Source organism: Brassica napus, chromosome A9 (assembly GCF_020379485.1).
Source record: "Brassica napus cultivar Da-Ae chromosome A9, Da-Ae, whole genome shotgun sequence".
In the NCBI taxonomy this organism is placed as follows: domain Eukaryota; kingdom Viridiplantae; phylum Streptophyta; class Magnoliopsida; order Brassicales; family Brassicaceae; genus Brassica; species Brassica napus.
The window spans coordinates 11,904,994-11,924,684 of NC_063442.1; the positions used below are offsets into that span (position 1 = coordinate 11,904,994).

At 35.4% G+C, this 19,691-nt stretch overlaps 4 protein-coding genes and 1 long non-coding RNA gene across 5 annotated transcripts; 3 read left to right on the forward strand and 2 right to left on the reverse strand.

Annotated features, from left to right (window-relative positions):
* The first annotated feature begins 837 nt into the window (after positions 1 to 837).
* Positions 838 to 2,961, forward strand: LOC125578047. Its single transcript, XM_048740327.1, has one exon. It carries the CDS (start codon positions 838 to 840, stop codon positions 2,959 to 2,961), a length of 2,124 nt encoding a protein of 707 aa, XP_048596284.1.
* A 97-nt stretch (positions 2,962 to 3,058) lies between these two features.
* On the reverse strand, positions 3,059 to 5,959 carry LOC106383976. Its single transcript, XR_007316271.1, has 3 exons — positions 5,315 to 5,959; positions 5,160 to 5,240; positions 3,059 to 3,310 (listed from the first exon to the last, which is right to left on the reverse strand). It is a non-coding gene; the product is annotated as an uncharacterized LOC106383976 (long non-coding RNA).
* Positions 5,960 to 8,812: 2,853 nt separating this feature from the next.
* On the reverse strand, positions 8,813 to 19,571 carry LOC106432582 (GDSL esterase/lipase LIP-4). Its single transcript, XM_013873428.3, has 5 exons — positions 19,077 to 19,571; positions 9,843 to 10,034; positions 9,588 to 9,754; positions 9,250 to 9,514; positions 8,813 to 9,166 (listed from the first exon to the last, which is right to left on the reverse strand). Exons 1-5 carry the CDS (start codon positions 19,345 to 19,347, stop codon positions 8,934 to 8,936), a joined length of 1,128 nt encoding a protein of 375 aa, XP_013728882.2. The 5' UTR covers positions 19,348 to 19,571; the 3' UTR covers positions 8,813 to 8,933.
* LOC111200623 (uncharacterized protein At4g04775-like) lies at positions 14,741 to 15,441 on the forward strand. The gene is made up of 2 exons (XM_022691847.2): positions 14,741 to 15,296; positions 15,389 to 15,441. The coding sequence occupies exons 1-2, from the start codon at positions 14,765 to 14,767 to the stop codon at positions 15,439 to 15,441; spliced, it is 585 nt and encodes a 194-aa protein (XP_022547568.1). The 5' UTR covers positions 14,741 to 14,764.
* LOC125577869 (putative nuclease HARBI1) lies at positions 17,395 to 18,724 on the forward strand. The gene has a single exon (XM_048739927.1). The coding sequence runs from the start codon at positions 17,408 to 17,410 to the stop codon at positions 18,668 to 18,670; it is 1,263 nt and encodes a 420-aa protein (XP_048595884.1). The 5' UTR covers positions 17,395 to 17,407; the 3' UTR covers positions 18,671 to 18,724.
* Positions 19,572 to 19,691: the final 120 nt, after the last annotated feature.

Here is a 19,691-nt window from a genome sequence, read left to right on the forward strand (position 1 = left end):
TTAGGGTATTTTTACAGGTTATGACACCGTGAAACATCCCATTTGCGTCGTCCTTGGTTCTGAAATCTATTGGTAAGTGTAAACTCTCTCCCTCTCTTTTTTGTCTTTCTCTCTTATGTTTTTATTGTTATTTGTTTCGGTTAAGTCATATAAAATACATGTTAACTGTTAGTCAAATTATAAGGTTGGTTGATATAATTTTGTTAGAGTATGAAACATAAAATTGTAAAAGAAATCGTTTTTGTGTATGGTACAACCGGTACAACTTGTAACTCAAAATTCTTTAACAACTAGTTTCACTGGTACAACTGATGTAGTACTACTAACATTTTTATAGAAAATGTATCATTAGTAAATCTGGTACAACTAAGTGTAACACATTGAATAGGTGGTATTGATACACCTAATATAACTTGTAATAGTCATGTGCAAAATGAACGTCAGATAACTGGTATTACTAGTATAACTTATAACTAGTTTGATATGTAAACCCGTCAAAGTGATAATATAACAGATATTTTTTACAACCGTAAAACTCATATAACTTGTACAACTACTCAATAATATTGTTGTTTTTTACTCATTTTAGGAAGTATGGATAGCAATGGATCTGTGGTGATACACTTTGAACATGGTGTAGACCGACATATTTCTACTTTGGTGATGAAAGGAAGATATGAGGAGATTACTTATTCCCACTTGGTTGATAGAATAGGCAAAAAACTGAAGATTGATGTAGATGCCACCAAGCTTCAACTGAGTTACTTTCCGCTGGTCTTGAATAATAAAAATTCTTATTATATCTTGGATGATGAAGATGTTTTAGGATATTTGATGATGGTAGATAAGAAGAACCGACGTTGTGTCTTGCATGTGGAACTTACCAAAATCGTCTCAGAAAATCAGAGCAACGAGATGTTTTCTATGAATGAGGAAAATCTGAGTGATGCCAGAGCTAATGATGGCATGGTTGGAGTTGGAGAGTTGGAAATTGTTCCTCATATTCAGGAGGATGAGTTTGAGCATGAGAAAATCAGTGAAGAGGGTGATGAAATGGATGATAGGGAGGAGTTGCCGGCTGTTACAACAGTTAAACCTCCTGTTGTCAATTCAGAATGGGATGATGGCATTGATATTAGTCTTCATCAAGAATTTGCGACTAGAGAAGAAGTGAGGGATTTAGTGGACAAAGGTGTGCATTCCAATTGTTTTGAGGTTGATATACAGAAGTCGAATCCTCGGGTTTACATATTGAAATGTCGTGGGGCTGGATGCAGATGGTATTTACGAGCTCCAAAGCTGAAGAACTCTGATTTTTTCTCTATCAGAACGTATAGAAAGATTCATACGTGCTCTCGTGGAGATGCAAGTGTCATGAAGAAGAAGAAAATAGGCACGCCAAGCTTGGTCGCATCAGTGGTGCACTCTGATTATCCCGGCAAATACAAGACTCCGGATCCAAAGACTCTCATAGATTTGGTGCAGAACAAGCTGGGTGTTAAAGTTTCATATTCTATGGCTTTGAGAGGGAAAAATAAAGCTTTGAGTGATTTGCGTGGTAACCCGGAGGAGAGTTTTGCTAGGCTGCCATCTTACTTGTACATGTTACAAAGGATGAATCCTGATACCATTACACGATTAGAAGTGGATGAGAAGAACCAGTTTAAGTATATGTTCTTTGCGCTTGGAGCTTGCATCGAAGGGTTCAAGGCGATTAGGCAAGTGATAATAATGGATGGAACTCACCTGAAGGGTGTGTACAAAGGAGTGCTTCTCATTGCCACTGCTCAAGATCCAGATCATCATCATTATCCCCTTGCTTTTGCAGTAGTAGATGGTGAGAAAAATGCAAGCTGGGAGTGGTTTTTAACTATATTAAAAACTTTGATATCAGATGATCCTCAGCTTGTATTTTGTACTGATAGAAACCAAAGCATCATCAAGAAAGTACACGAGGTATACCCATTGGCGATCCATGGATATTGCAATTATCACTTGTCTAATAATGTCAGCGGAGCTTGCAGCAATGTTAACAAGAAAGGGGTTGCCAAAAAATTTAGAAGTATTGCTGGTATTTACAGTGAGGTGGAGTTCATCAAATGCTACAACGATTTCATGAAAATGTATCCTCAAGCAGCCGAGTATCTAGATGACAGTGTTCATGAGACAAAATGGGCAAGATGCAAATTTCCGGGAGAAAGGTACAACATAGACACAACCAACACTGTTGAATCTATCAATGGTGTTTTGAAGGAACCAAGGAAATATGCGTTGTTGCCAATGCTTGATGTGATCGTGGAAAAGATAACAGAATGGTTCAACAAATACCGTCTATTACCTCTACGCGTACCAGAGAGGCAGATACTAATCCCACATGTGCATGGGATATTGCATCACATATATCCTACGGCTAAAAAGCTGAAGGTGACCGAGCTAAATACATTTGAAGGTCACTACAATGTGCTTGGCGAGGATGGTCATGGTTATTTAGTTGATCTGAGCAACAAAACATGCTATTGTAGGTGTTTTGATATTGATCGGTATCCTTGTGTGCATGCACTTGCTGCCATCATGGCGCGTGGAGAAATGGCTGACCATTATTGTTCTAGGTATTACTGGATGGAGCAGTGGACTTTGGCATATTACAGGACAATATATCCAGTGCCTCATCATTCAACATGGGAAAGTTCTGAAATTCCTGAGGAAATCCGATATCAGGTTGTCCTCCCTCCGTATGTGGAGAAAAAAAAAGGAAGACTACAAGTTACTAGATTCCCATCTGCCGGAGAATATCGGAGGAAGAGAAAGAAGAAGTTTCCACCATTGATTGGTGAAAACGAAGAAAGTGGCAGTGATGGCAGTGACAGTGATAACAGTGGTAGTGACAGCAGTGACAGAAGTGGAAATGGGAACGAAGGAGGTGACAACGAAGGAAGTGGTAACGAAAAAAATGATGAATGAGTCTCATTTGTGTTGTAGAATTTATTTGTGTGTTGTGGAGTATCTAATTGGAACACCGTTTACCCCAAACCAAGCTTGTCGCTCCTTTCGTGTATGCATACAACGAAGTAGCAACATCCACAATCCCTGAACCTTTCTTTTCTCGCAACAATCCATGTGGAATAAATGCTTGAACTGAGGGTGATTCTCAAACCAACTCTTCTCTGACTCCTTAAAGTCTTTAATCGTCTCAAGAAAATCGTGTTGGTGGCACCTTGAGGAGAGCTTGCAAGCCGTCCAATAATCACTCGGCTTGAAGAAAAAAACCAACAGGTCTCATTGGTTCTACGGCCATATTCTCCTCCCCAGCCTGAAGACACAAATAAGAACACTAAATACACTGAATAAATATCCGAGTTACACAACACAAAATCACTTAGTTGTACCAGTTAAATTAGTTGTACTAAAAATAATATTACTAGTTGTACTAGTAAACCTAGTTATACGATATTTGTTAAACCAGTTATACATCAATAAAACCATATACTTAAACAATACTCAGTTTAATTAGTTAACCTAGTTATATTGTTAATAGTTGTATCACTTACCAGTTGCATCATTTTTCACTCTTTTAGTTATACTAATTATACGATACTCAGTTGTATAAGTTAAACTAGTTATACTTTTCATAGTTGTACCAGTTATAAATTCCACTGAATATGTTTTACAACATATTATTACCAGTTGAACTAGTTTCATTCTTTTATTTGTTAGTTCAACTCTATGATAAATATTTCTAAAACCATTTCAAGTTGATGATGTTAGGAGTTTTCAAGGCTCCTAAGACAAATGTTGTAGTATAAAAGATTGTCGAACCAGTTCTGATGGATATCAAAGCACCGAGAATGCAAGTACTCACTTAATCTAAGTGCAACCAATGATTTAGATGGGTTTTAAGCTATGACTAAAACTAAAAAGCAATAACAGAATGATACTTTCTTGACTAAGGGAAAAGAGAACTCATGGGCATAGGGATTAGACCTTGGGTGATCAAGTATCGAACTAAGGATGGCAAATGATCGATCAAACTATCGACCTTAAGCCTAGACACAATTCTAAGCAAGCTCTATGTCTAGATGAATGCTCATTTGCTAACATATCTCAAACATCAAATGTCTTTGGTTGAATAATATGAAAGCAATCATTACTAACAAGTCTATTAGCTATCTTAGCACCTTTAACAACAAATGTCTTTGGCAAAGTATACTAAAAGCCTAGGAGAGTTGTCTCGGGCATTTCATCGAACACCTTTCGGGTGAGAAATGCCTAAGGATCAACAACTGAGTGGCCAACTCAGAAGATGCATTATGATTACTCTACTAGCAAGGAAATACGAATGATCTACACTAAAACATCCTAGCTCTAACCTAATCACCCTTAATCTCCCTAACCCATGAATTCAAAAGGTGATTACTCACTAATCTCCATGATTCCTCTTAAACTCATATTGGATTTCAGAATAATCATGTAGAGAAATAGATAAGAAATCAACAAGAACACAAGAACATAACAATCAAAATCCAAGAGATGAACTTCTCCAGAGAGTTTTTGTGTATTTCTCAAATAGATCAAAAGATAATCTGCCTGGTGGCTACAAAAGATGTTTAAAACATAGGTTTTAGAAATGTAAAACGTGCATAATGAAATGACCAAAAGGCCCTTAAGTAAAATAGAAATCGAGCAGATAATAGACGCGGAGCGACCTCGGCATGTCGCTCCGGCCTTCGGGAGCGACCTCAGTGGGTCACTCTGAGAGGTCGCTCCAGGCTTCGTTTCGTGTCGTCTCGCCATAGAGACGCGAGCGACCTCGGGGTGTCGCTTTGGGAGGTCGCTCTGAGAGGGGTGTGAGATGCGAGCGACCTCTGGGCGTCGCTCTGGGCAAGTCGCTCTGGGGGGTGCTTTGGAGCGACCTCATGACGTCGCTGCGGAACCTCGCTCCCATGCTCTGCTCGTCCAATGATCACCTATTTCACGTCCTTTAAGCTCCAAATGCATCCAAATGTCCCCAAGAACTCCATGTGGCACTCCAACACCTAATAAGGACAATGAATGCAAAATGCAACCTAGACATGGCTAAATCCTAATCTATATGATGAAAATGCTCATGGATGAATGGATAAAACGATGCAAATATGCAAGATATCAGTTGACTTGTTTACCGTTCTTGGCGCGTCATTGTCAATGGTAGCAGATCCAATGGCAGCCTCAGGTGGGTTTGAATCACTGTTGTTAGATCCAATCTGCTCACGGTTCCTATTTGTTAGTTCAATATTATCATAAAAATTCCAAAACTATTTTAAATTGATTTGTTTACCGTTCTTTGCGCTTCATTGTTAATGGCAGCCTCTGGTGAGTGTGACTCTCTGTTGGGATCCTCTCTGTTGTTAGAAGTTATTGGAGCTTGCAGTGGATTCTCCGCCTCACTGGGTGTTTGAGTAGGTGCTTTTTGTGGCTCAATCGGAAATGATGGGCTTGGCGTACCCTCTCTATCATCCTGAGAAAGCAATTCCGCTGATGGTGCCGGGGAATGATCGGGATCGGAATGTTGTTCTGGTGAAGATGCGGTCCGACGCCGCTTGGTTGGATTGGATGAAGACTCCGACGAAGACGAGTCTTGCTTCCTCTTCTTTTCTGAGGTTTCAGTCTTCTTCTTTGCTGCATCTCTTTTTTTTTCACGGCTTCTCTCCTCCTCTTCACCGCCGCAGCTTTCTTCTTCTCCGCCACAGCTTTCTTCTTCTCCGCCGCAGACTCGTTCTTCTTCTTCTTCTTCTCCGGTGCACCTTCCTTGTTTGTTTTTCCGGCGAAACGAGTCTCAGGAGCCATAGTTTTTCAATGAGTGACACGAAATAGAGAAATAGATGAGATTCAAGGAACCAACTTCAAGATGATTGTTACAGAGTTTGATTAGTGAGGGGAGATTGAGGGAGATAGTGATTTGAGATTGTTGATTGTGTTTGGATTTGTGTTTCTTGGTTACGTCGAAGAAAAAAAAATTAGGGATTTAGGGGAAAACAGATAGGTCGGGTCGGGTTATTAGTAATTGGGTGGGTAGAGTGGTTGGGTTTGTAAATATGTTGAAATTTTAGGTTTTCTGGTATTTTCAGCTGAATTTCGATTTATTATTAATTCATTAAAGAATTAGAAATAGAAGTGTCCTATTCCAGATTTTTGTGTGCCCATTTGGTCCATCTCAGCATTTGGTCCTAACCTTTAAGAGTTTCAACAGAAAATTTTCTTGTTTCATTTAAGACCAATGACCAAAATACTAAAATATACATATTAACCTAATACAAATTGATATCTACACAATTTTATGGAAGGAGAATTTACATAATTAACATAACTGACTATATATGTAATCCTTCTTCAAGATGGTGTGTGAATAATAAACTAACTTTTTGCAATAAAAATATATATGTGAAACTAACTTCGAAAAAAAAGGGTCAAATTCATTTATATTTAAGGGTGGGTCTCGGCATTCGGGAGCCGTCGGATTCGGTTCAGTTGATCATTCGGAATTTTGGATTTTCAGTACTATGCTAATAAATTCCATTTGATCTTTACTAATTTTTGGATTGAGTTTAGTTCGATTCCTTCCAGATTCGGTTTCGATCGGATTATAACCAATGTCTGAAATGCCCAAAAATATTTTTTTAAATTGTTTTAAAAAATTAACAAAAATACTTAAAATATATTAATTATTCAAAAAACTAATTAAACTAGTTCAACACCTAAACTAACTAAAAAGTATTCAAAATAACAAATAAAACAAACTACAAAAATATTTTAAATACTCTAAAATATCTAAATTACATGTAAATTTATATGTATACATTAATATATTTAACTAATTTTGGATATTTTTGGATCTTAGTTTGGATTTCGTTTCAGTTTGTGTTGTACCCGAACTCAACAGTACTAACTACTAAGTTCTTAATTCTCGTTCGAATATTTTTGTATAAAGATTCGGATGGTGTTTAGTTTTTCCGGTTCAAGTTAATATCAGGGCTATGGTTTGGGGGTAAAGAAGCTCATTCATGTTTAAGAGCCAATATTTTTATGTCTGAAAGCCTACGTTTAAAATACGAGGATGCGAAACAGCACCAGATCCATAAATATTTTAACCAAAAACATAATATTGTATTATCAATGGACTATATAATATATTTATATATTCAATATCAAATTTTATATTAATATATATATATATATATATATTAAATAATAAGCCAAATTTTATTTTTAAAATCTATATTATATTTGTTGTCATTCATCTTTTTGTCTACAAGAAAATAATTACATTGTTTTAAAAAAAAACTCAAAGTACAATTTAGTATTAAATAAATTGAATAAATTCAACGAAAAGATTAAAAAAAGTTGAATGCAAGACAACTAAAATGCAGAGATAAAACAGCTATACAAATTTCGTTGGACAATGTTGTTTATAATTTTTTTTCTTTCTCAAATGTTGTTTATAATTTTTATTTATAAAAACTTCAAGTACTGTATGTTGAAAAACAAATCTTCAAGTATGTAAGCTCTCAATAAGTTAACAAATAGAGCCGATAAGTAAATCAAAATCGATAATATTTTTACATGGAAAATAGTTGTTGATATGATGAATAATTAAAAAAAATCATGAAATAAAGCCTATTGAAAAGTATACACAAGAAACTAGCCAAATTAGAAAGAATTAAATAGACAAAACATATTAAAAATTAGAAAGAGAGAAGTATTTGGAATCATTATTTTGAATATAATCCAAACTCTTTAATTTTATAGCAAATCATAGTTTGGAAGAAAGCTTTTGAAAAGACTGTATCGTCTTATGTATTTGAAACTAAACATCTAGAAATTAAGATGTTATTTTAGAAGATTTCTGTAGAATCTTATATATTAAGATACTTGTATATATTTAGTCATGAAGTATTATACTTAAAGTGTTATTTGGGCAAGTTGCTAATCTTTTTTGATTATAAATGTGATTCATACGATAAGAAAGTCACAACACAAATTTTTACAATAAAAGCATGAATAACTCGGATTTATATGACAAAATTATACGACTGAATGCAAAAAGCTTTGGATTGAATTAAGTCCAAACAGACAAAAAATTATTGTCTATGTCAAAAGACATTTATGGACCAGAAGTCTAAAGATTCTAGATATTATAATAGAAATCAAAAGAGTTTATTCTGCAATGCTTAAATTTCAAAAGAAATATATGTGATTGAAATATATATCATAATAATATTTATTCGAGAGGAAGAAATGTGATAATGTGTGATTTATTCTTTTTCTTTATTATGGTTTTAGTTCCACTGAGTTTTTGCATGATAAAAGTTTGATGAGACAACAAAGAACACGCAAATGATAGACACACATAAGAGGAATATAAAAATTTCAAAGATAAAAGGTCTATAACAGTTCTAAAGTGTTTGTGATCAAGGGAATTAAAAAAATGTATCAAATCATAACAAGATTCATACACTGCAGAAGAATGGTGATGTTTGTGTCCTATATGTTTGTTCAATTGACAATTTAGCTGATTTATTCAACAAGGAGTTACCTGTTGCTATTTTTAAGAAGTTAGTTCATCTTATCGGATTATGTTGTCTCCAATATCTCGACATATGTACACATGAGGAGAAATTATTGAGTTTTCTTGGTAAGATTTTTAATCATCTAAAGTGTTTCAAAAGTACTTTTGTATAATGAACAAAATTGTTATGAATATTGTGGTGATCCCATTATTAAAAGTTCTAGATATATGTGTTCCACGAGATTTACTTGTTCTCTAAGTTACACTTAATCACCAAACTAAACTTTTCTGTTGTGTTTTTATATAAAGAAAATATTCATGGACTAAGACACATAAATTCTTATTTCTCTCCTTTTTCTTAAAACATTTCCAAGTAAAACAAGTTTGGCTCTCAGCGACGACAGAAGAAATCGAAGGGAGCTTTTGGCTTCGAGTATTGCATTGAAAGCACTTTCATGGCTACAATGGCGTTAGCTGTCTCAGTGTAATGAATCCCATCCCAGCTTACGAACCGAGATCCTTTGTCACATACATTAGCGCCTCTATGTGCACATGTTATTTTCGCATTGTAGTTATAAGGACTCCCACCGTATCCACAACACGCCATTAAGGGTCTCTCAAAACCTGCATTACCATAACTAAAGTTAAGATTACAGCAATAAATTTCGGTCACTGATGGTAAGAAGAAATGAATAACTCTGCTTTACCGTAGGCTTTGGAATTTGCAATGAGGCTGTATTTGATAGCGTATATGTCAATATAGATAATGGTGGCATCTCTCAGTTCAATCCTCAGTCTCTCACACATATGATCTAACATTTGGTTAAACAATTTTGCTGCCGCGTTGTAACTGGCTAAGCAACCATGCTGATCAAGATCTTTGCTCTGAGCCATTGAAAGTTTCTGAGGTAGACAACCTAGTGGACCAGTGTTGTGGATCCAGAATCTCCTTCCTCCTTCATCATACAATCTCTACAGATCGCAAAACTGGTTTTGTAAGTTTACATGGTGCATACCAAAGTTCCATAACGCTAGAAACTTTAACCTTTATGCTGGTTTTTATCTCGGAAATAAATTGTGGAATCAGCTTGACCGTCTGAGAATACGAGTTGCCTATAGAGAAGGAACGAGCAATGTCGTTCTGTCCTATATCGATCATGTACAATGCGTTTCTGAATCCACTCTCGCTTATGAACATCCCCTTTGACGGATCTAAGAAACCCACAATGCTGACTCCAGTCAAGATCATTAATCAAGAAGAGAGCAGATACAAAAATTATTTGAGATGAAGTAGGTTTACTTGAAGTAGAAGCTAGCTCGAGTGATCTGGATTTGAAATGGAGGAATTGCATGAGCTGAATGTTGAGTGAAAATGGGATGTTTTTGGGGAGAGTAGTGGATCCAACAATTGCGAAATTGGCACCGTTTTGGAACCTTGATCCATCCAAAGAATCCAAGTATGGCCTCAAGAGACTTGTATTCAAACTCTGGCCTGCGGAATCGGCAATCACATTCCCTTGTTAGTGAAACTATTCACCAAATGTAAATGGCTACATATTGAGTGAAAAAGGATTTTAATGGATATCAAATTTCCATCAAATCCATTCTTGTTTTTAATAATGCTGACTAGGGCACGGCAAAAAATATGGTACCGGCAATACTAAACCAAATCAAACAAAACTAGTTTTATATCCAGAAATCTAAACTTCATTTTCATACGGAAGCCCAATATTCAGGGCCGGCCCGGAGGGCAAGCCACCCAAACTATAGATTAGGGCATCCAATATAATAGGACATATTTTTTATAAAAATAATCGTATTATTACTTATAAACAAATAAATTTTTGTAATTTTTTTTTGTTAAAATATTATTTAGAAGGCATTTTTATATAAAATGTGTTGAACTTTTCAACTATATTTATAAATTTGTTATATATTAAATATATTAGTAAATTTATATTTTAGATGATAATTCAAACTCTAATTAAAATTAGCAACAAAACAGATTTTCTTTTGGTTTCAATTTATTCTTTTGCATCGTTTTGCATAATTTTTATTTTATTCTAATTTTTCTTTTTGTCTTCTTTTCTCTTTAACTCTTAATATATATTTTAGTTTTAATGTTTCAATTTTTTCAACTAATCATTTACGTAGTAAGAACATATGTTTGTTAGTTCATAGTTTTCGAAATGTGATAAAAGCTTGATAGCTTCACTTTATTACGATAATATTTTTTATTGTGTTTACTGATTTTTATGATAGACATATAATGGATGGTTGAAAAAAATGACTGTAGAAATCTAGTGGATAATTTTGCATAAAAAATAAAAAACAAAATTAATTTTACCAATAAATATTTTTATCACAGTTTTATTTCCTAAACAAACTATAGACTTCCATTTCTATTTAATAAAAATTAAAGTTGTTTTATACTGTTTTATGATTTTGATAAAATATGTACAAAGGTATAATTTTAAATTTTGATTGGGGCAGTGGAAAATGTTAGTCCGGCACTGCCAATATTAGAAAATAACTCAATAGAAACTAGATGCTGACAAAAATAAAAGAAACTACATTTTCCTGACTAGTTATATGTGTAATATTTGATTCAAAATGGTTGATCAACTTCATTTTAGTCAATGTTAATTTTATCTTACACCATTCACAATGAGGGTATTGGATAAAATTTAAAACTGTTGAATGACTACAATAGAAGGGTCAAAGAGTTGTGAAATTTTTGTGGATTATTTGTAGTTGAATCTTTTCAACTAATTGACACCTAAAAAATGAGGTCTGTATCAACATGTTACTAGATTATTGGCATTTGAAGTTGCTAGTATTTTTTTCACAACATAGTATTTATAATAAATTAATTTATCAAATTATGTATTTTACAGATTTGTTTCTTATTAAATACTATTTTATTACTTGTCTTTGTCTTGTATTGAACATATTTTTATCTCATATAAAATTATTAGTAATACAATAAGTAACTAATTATATGAAGTTTAATTATTTTTACGTCAATTTTATATTATTTATGTACATTAATATTTAATAATTTCTGTCCCGCAGTTCAAAAAAATTATCTATATTATTAAAACATAAATACAATATTGAACTAACCCTTAAACTAACAGTTTAGCTACGCCACTACAAACTAACTAATCCTAATTTTCAGCATTAGTTAATCTTAACAAAATCTTCCTTATAAATATAAAATCAAATAATTTTATAAATATGGTCAGCATTAATGATTGCTCAAATAACAAAATATCTTAACAAAAAAATTCCTAAAGTAAACAATTAATTAATTTTACCTGTAATAAATTGTATATATATAAATTAATACTAATAATATGATATAAAATCAATATAAAATATTTTTTACCAGTTCATAAATATTAAAACATATCAATTTTTCGGACAGGGAAAATTGATTTTTTAAGTAAAAAAAATCAATTTTCCTGTCCAAAAATAAGTAGTCTATTTATCTTATATTATCAACTATTTTAACATCAAAACTAGATTTTGACCCGCGCTTGAAAGCGGGGGTTTGATTTTGTTTTGCTTTTCATAATTATGAAATTTAGGGTTTGAATCATATAATTTTGAAGATTATATCACTAATATATAGGTCATTTGCATAAGCACAATTAATTTGTAGGAAATTTTATCACGCGTTTGCGTTTTTGAAGTTTGTTCGAAATTTGTTTGAAGATTCATTTGTGTGTAAAAATAGTATAACAATTTGAAACTGGTATAAATATAGTGTTATTAGTAACGATTTATGTTACATTTAATTGTATGTATATTAACAATCAAACTACCAATTATAAAACCAAGTATTAGAATATTTTTAAATTTTTTTTAAAAAAGTATCTATAATATAAATCTAAACTACAATTTCCTATTTTATAAAAGTATCAGAGAGACATATGTTCCATTATTAACAATTAGGTTTTAAAAAGAATGTTTTATTCACATATATTTTTGTAAGTTATGTTCTTAAGTATTTGGGATTTTTCCTATTTTAAATTTAATGTGGGTCTCAATTTAATTATCTTAAAATTTTTGGTCTTATTAATTTGGGTTTATCTGTGTTAGAAATTAATTTTGTCGTCGATGGTACTATGATCCTTGTGGGTGAAATGAATATTTAGATGTTTTTAAAAATGGGGGAAATGAATATTTCGATAAGATTATGTTATAATAGGTTGTGCTTTGGTTTTGGTTCATGTAATTTATTTTGTTTGGATATGATGGTTTAGCAATATATTTAAAGGGTTAAGAATAAATAATAATGTATCAAATTTAATAGTTAGAGTAAAAATCGCTTATTTATAGTATAAAATATCTTGTCACATATTGTTATAATATAAAGGAGAAGTCCAAAAAAATAAAAAAAGTAAAAAGTCCAAACAACCTTTTTAAGTAGATTTATTAAAACTCATTCTTTTTTAATAGTATTGATATGCTTTTAGTTGCAATTGAACCAGAATCTAAACAACAAACCAAAACTGAACTAATCTTATTCTTAATTGTATTTCTATAAACGTGGAAAAAAAAACAAATAAACTGAACCGTAAACCAGACGGACTAGAGAGATGATTTTCTCTCTACCTTCCTTGTTCCCAATCTTAATCTTTCACAAGGAGTAGAGATTAGAGAGTTGTCCAGATCGTGAATAAAGATTAGAGAGTTATCCAGATCGGTTTTTTGGTTCCGGCGTCGCACCTTTCTCTTCGATGGTGGTCGGCCGACTTTGTCTCCGGATAGCGGTGGTTCGTTTAACACCAGCTTCGCCGGCTTTTGTCTCCGGGAGGTGGTGGCTTCTTTGGCATTGCTTTCGCCGGATTTTTATCGGGGTTCTCCCGCTCCTCTCTGATATGCGGTTCTGTGCTTCTTTATTCTCCTGCCTCTCTTTCTGATTCTCTGATGGTAAATTGGAGGGTTTCGATCGATTGTAGGCGGTTAACCATGTTGTCGATCTCGCAGATCCGCCAGTCTTTGATGACTTATCGGCATGAGCTTTCCGGTGGCTGTTCGGTTTGACCGTTTCGTCTAGGGTTTGCCTCGCCGTCGATACGTCATGTCGCTTTGCTGGTTTCCGGAGGAAGAAGGTTGATTCTTGTCAAGACACGTGTCCATTGATCGCCGGGCGATCGAATACGTGGACATGTGAGTCGACTCTTCTACGACGGGTTTCGCTTTGGGCTGTTGAACCATAGTGTTATGTTAAGTTTGGACCTGTTCGTTGGACCTTTGTTTGTTGTTTGTTTGGGCTAGGTCCAGTTGGACTTTGTACCTTTACCTTTAATAAAAATCTAGTGGAAAAAAAAAACAAGACGGACTATGGCATCACTTTACGTGACCAAAGTTAGATACAAAGGGTCAAACTAATTAATTCACTTTCTAACATGTTCTACATGGGACCTACCTACTTTGTCCTACTACATTTCAATGACCGAATATGTTTATCGAAACACACATGCGATCACCGACACTTAGAGCAAGTGCAACGGCGGTCCATGTCGGATCCTTAACGCTAATCCTTAGCTTAGGGTAAATATAATAATAATATTTTTTTGTGTAAACTTAAGGAGTGCCCCCTCGAGAAGGATTTTAAGGGGCTGATCCTTGAGTACGTGTCTTCTTCTTACTGGGTTGGGGTCGGTTTGTGTTTTGTTGGGTCAAGCGAGAAATCTCATTCTCGACCGAAACCGTAGAAAAAAAAATTCGAAAGGAGAGAAAGGCGATATCGTAGGCAATTCAACTCTGCTTCGTTTTAGGTAAATCTTTCTCTAAAATCGTTGATTTTCGCTTCATTAGATCAGTAATCTTCTTGTTTCCTCTCCATCGGGTTGTATAATGGGGGTTTTTATATCGATTTCGTTGAATGATTGAAATTAGGGTTTTCAAAAATTTGGGGATTACTCGATTTGGGGAGAGGGTTTGTTTGTATATAGGGTTTCAGATCGATTTTGGTTTGAATCGGAAGCGGATCTTCTCTTTTTTTCTTACACGGATTGAAATCCCAAATTGGTTTCAATGTCAGATGTAATTGATTTGTTTGATCTTGTTGAATCGATATGTTCATTTTAAGGGAGTAGTCTTGGGGTTCTATTAAATCACTACTCGGTTGTATATATGCGTTTGTTTTTGCGAATGTCATAAGTAATTGATTTAACTGTGTTCTTCACTTCTTTCAGGTTAAAGAATATGGGACAAGATTACAGCTACAGCCAGCCCTCTTCATCATCAGACTCTCTGGACATAACCTCCCTGCTTGAAGCCGAAGCTCAGATGTACGCGGATGAAACTGACAGTAGCAACCGCAATGCAATGCCGGTTGATTACCCACGTGAACCAGAGGCTGATGATGGAATCCCCACGACTTGCTACTGTGGAGCTCAGCCTGTTCTCGGCTGCTCTTACACTTCTAAAGACCCATACAGAAGGTACTTTACGTGCGTTCATGCTGATGATGGAGACTGCCACGTGTGGAAATGGTGGGAAGTGGCAGTCATGGAGGAGATGAGGGAGTTTCAGAGGCAACTTAGTGATCTTAAGAACACTGCTGGAGAGAGTGAGCAGAAGCGCCTTGGTCTTGAGAAGACGGTAGATGAGAGTGAGCAGAAGCGCCTTAAACTTGAGAAGACGGTAGAAGAGCTTAGCGCTATGAAGAAAGCAGGAATTAAGCTAATGGTCTGTCTCTTAGTCTTAATAGGTTTGGTGTTAGTGATTCTACGAGGTTAGTTTCTGTCCTCTTATTTCATTGGATTTTCATATAGGATATGAAGAAAGCAGGAATTAAGCTACTGTTTTATCTCATATTTTTTCCAGGAATTGTTGGAAAGGTTTCAAAGGAGAATGGCGTTTGTCAGAATTATATGTAATCAGGTACTATTTCTTTTTAAATATAAATACTGTAACGGTCGTTTGAAATGAAGGTTAAAAGTAGTACTCTAGTTGTGTTTGAAAGGAATTAAGCTAATTGTTTGGTTTGTATTGGAATGATTTGACTGGCTTTTATTACTTAGTTTGATAGGTATTTACTCGGATTAGAATAGGTGTTAATGTAACTTATTTGCTTTCTATCTTCCCAACTGCTCTGATTTGATAGGCTTTAATTAGTTTAGACTTTGCTTATTTAAGTAGTAGTGTCGGTAGAATAATGTCACAACCCAACCTCTAACCTCTAACCATGGCTAATAACCCTTCTGGCTATGTAAACCTACTAAATAGTCAAAATCCCATTGACCTTGAATCACCCGAAGCTAATAGGTTAGGTAGCCAAGTTCCCGATGAGCCTGGTGTGAAGGAGAGGAGGAAATGGACTATCACAGATGATAAAATCCTTATTGGTGCGTGGCTTAACACCAGTAAGGACCCTGTGGTGAGCACTGAGCAAAAAGCTGATGCTTTCTGGAACCGTATTGTAGACTACTACAACGCAAGCCCTCTCCTGGTTGGGACTATACCGAGGTTGGTTCGTCCTTGCAAGCAGAGGTGGGCTCGGATTAACGAGCAAGTATCCAAGTTTGCTGGCTGCTATGATGGGGCTCTGAGGGAGCAGAGGAGTGGGCAGAATGATGATGATCTCATCAAAGCAGCTTTAGACATTTTCTTCAGTAATTACGGCTACAAGTTCGCCCTGGATCACTGCTGGAGGGAGTTGAGGCATGACCAGAAATGGTGCGCAACTCATACGTCTAAGGACGGTGGTAAGGAGAAGCGGAAACCACCTTTGGCGGGTGATAGAGAAGAAGGGGAACAGGGAGAAGAAGAGGGTAGACCTCCCGGGGTAAAGGCTGCCAAAGCTGGATGTAAGAAGAAGAAGAATGCTAGAGAGGAGGAGTTGACGAAGCTGCAGGCTGTTTTAGGAACTAAAGAAAGAATCTCTAGACATAAACTCCTAGATCGTTTACTCGCGAAAACAGAGCCACTATCAGAGATGGAGACTACTTTAAAACTCAAACTAATGTCTGAAATGTTGTGATTTATTAGTCTTGCTTATAGGTATTAAATTTGTTTTGTGAAGTTGGGACTTTTACTTGTTTTTCTATTGTACTAACTGTTGTCTTATTTGATGTGTCAGGTCCGTGAAGCCATGTGAACCCAGTCACGGGTGCATTGGGAGGTCTGAAAGTCTTTTGGTCGTTAGCGGATGTGAACCCAGTCACGGGTGTATTTGTGTTCAATTCTAGTATTATAAGTACTTGTCTTTGTTGTTCAAAACTTGTATCCTTTTGGTGCTTCATCTTTGTAAAAGAAGTAGAAGCAGTCGTTGTATCTTCTTGGAAGAAGAAGAAGTAGTTCTTGTATTCTCTTGCTGCCTTCTCTTTGTATTAGGTAACACTTATCACTCTATAACAGTCGTTCTTTTGGTACTTTTGGTTAAACTGAAACATGTGTTCCATATTAGAACTGAAAAAATGTAGGAAGATCTTTTCTAGAACTAGATTACATTAGTTAAATGTATTAACTGTAACGGTCGTTTCTATTCTGTGTTCAAGGTTAGTTAAATGAATCTGACCATACGATTTGTGTAACGGGTGCATTTGTGTTCACGGTTAGTTAAATGAATCTGACCATACGATTTACATGGGTTTGATTGACTAAAAATATGAATAATAATGAAATGATTTTCTCACCCCGTTGCATGTATTCGGCTGGTTGAGTAAAAATCTCAATAATAATACTAAAAATGTGAATATTCCTACTAAATTTGGTTTACAAAAATTGAATTTTCGAATTTTTTTATATAAAAAAGACTAGCAAAATTTTTCATTTTTTATAAAATTTACTAAAATTTAAGTAAACAATAAGTAAAATTTTGGTTTAACGTAGGGCTATCTAAAGATGTCTTCATCCTCATCCGATAACGTTGATGAAAGATTGGATGAAATTATCGACGAAATAGTGGATGATACATACAATGACATTGTCGAGTCTCAACCCAATAAGCAGAAGAGGCGTGCTTATATAGAGCGAAACCGTGAAGTAGGACACGACCGTTTATGGAATGACTACTTCAGCGAACATTCAACATTCTCGGCCCATTTATTCAGACGCCGGTTCCGCATGAGTAAGGATTTATTCTTGCGTATAGTGGTCAGCCTCTCAGACAACATTCCATTCTTTACACAAAGAAGAGATGCAACCGGGCGGTCTGGTCTTTCTCCACTACAAAAATGTACAGCGGCCATTCGTCAACTTGCTTACGGTTCAGCGGCTGATGCGGCAGACGAATATCTCCGACTTGGTGAAAGCACAGCACTTTCATGTTTACACCATTTCACTGCCGGAATTATACACCTATTTGGAGAAGAGTATCTACGAAGGCCCACAGCTGAGGATCTTCAACGGTTGCTCGATATTGGAGAGAAACGCGGTTTTCCTGGGATGGTTGGAAGCATTGACTGCATGCATTGGGAATGGAAGAATTGCCCAACCGCTTGGAAAGGACAGTACGCACGTGGCTCGGGAAAACCGACAATTGTCTTAGAGGCTGTGGCTTCACAAGACCTATGGATATGGCACGCTTTCTTCGGTCCACCAGGTACTTTAAACGATATTAATGTCTTGGATCGGTCTCCTGTTTTTGATGACATTTTCGAAGGCCGAGCTCCCATGGTAGAGTATGTGGTCAACGGACACAACTATAACTTGGCCTACTATCTCACTGACGGTATCTACCCCAAATGGGCAACCTTTATCCAATCTATCACAAGTCCGCAAGGTCCTAAGGCAGAATTATTTGCTAAAAAACAAGAAGCAACCCGCAAAGATGTGGAAAGGGCTTTTGGAGTATTGCAATCTCGATTTGCGATTGTGAAGAACCCGGCTCTTTCATTGAACAAACAGAAGATTGGGAAGATTATGAGAGCATGTATCATACTACACAATATGATAGTCGAAAATGAACGAGATGGATACATTCGGTATGATGATTATGAATTTGAAGAAGAAGACGGCCAAAGAAGTTCCCGGGTCAGTAACGACATGCCTACAAATATCCATAATATTATCGGTATTCGGGATGATGTTCACGATACCCAGGCACATCATCGACTGAAATATGATTTAATAGAAAATATTTGGAACAAATTTGGTGAATCATAAACATGTTGTATTTTTAAATTTTAGCATCTTAAATATTTATAAGGCCTCATGTTGTATCTTTATATTTAATCATCTTTTTAATTTTATCTTGTTTTTGTTTAACCATGTTTTACTAAAATTTTTCTTTTTAAAATAATAAATAAAAAATAATAATATTTATATACCTAAGGACTCTGCAATGGGACTCACCATTGGACTCACCATTTCAATTCAGATCCTTCACTATACAAACAAACACAAATCAAAAAAAAAAATAATATTTAATACTCTAAGGACTCCGCAATGGGACTCACCATTGCGGATGCTCTATGTATCAACGTGATCGGAGCCGTACATTTTAGATGCAAACGGACGGTGGATCTGACACAATCACTACCAACACAGAGTCTTTGTTTGTTTTACTTACAGAGGAAATCGATGAGAAGACGTCCGTCGCACAAACGTCCCGTGGATCGCCGAAAAAATGAGCGCCCGTTAGGGAGGCCAACGAGGTAACCGAGTCCAGCAACGAGTCCGCCCGTGTCAGAATTAGAATCTCCGAAGTTAAAAATCACTGGCGGAGCTTGACAACCTGCTGCGGCTGTTGCAGAGGGATGCCGGTGACTAAGAACAGCCAGTGAAATGAATATAACAAAGAAGAAGGAGAATGAATCGGAGTGGGGAAGAAGAGTTGCCATTGGAGAGACCTTTGATAGTGTGGAGAGAGTTTACGTCGATAGCTTTTATATTCAGGAGTAACTGGGACGATGAATATATTTTTGAAGAATTTTTATGGGTGAATTAGCAATGTGTAATATACGCATAGAATGTAACTGGATTGTATTATTAGAGTCAAGGGTGGTCCTGAGCGAATCGAACATAGATCCTCCAAATTTTTTAAAAAATTACATACAAAAATCCCCCAAATTTGTAAAAGAAATTTTTTTAGAAAACCTTCATTATTTAAACTGTTTTAGGCTCTGCTCTGGTTACTATTTAAATGGAAGAAAACATAGACGCATGTTTATTTTACATTTTGCTA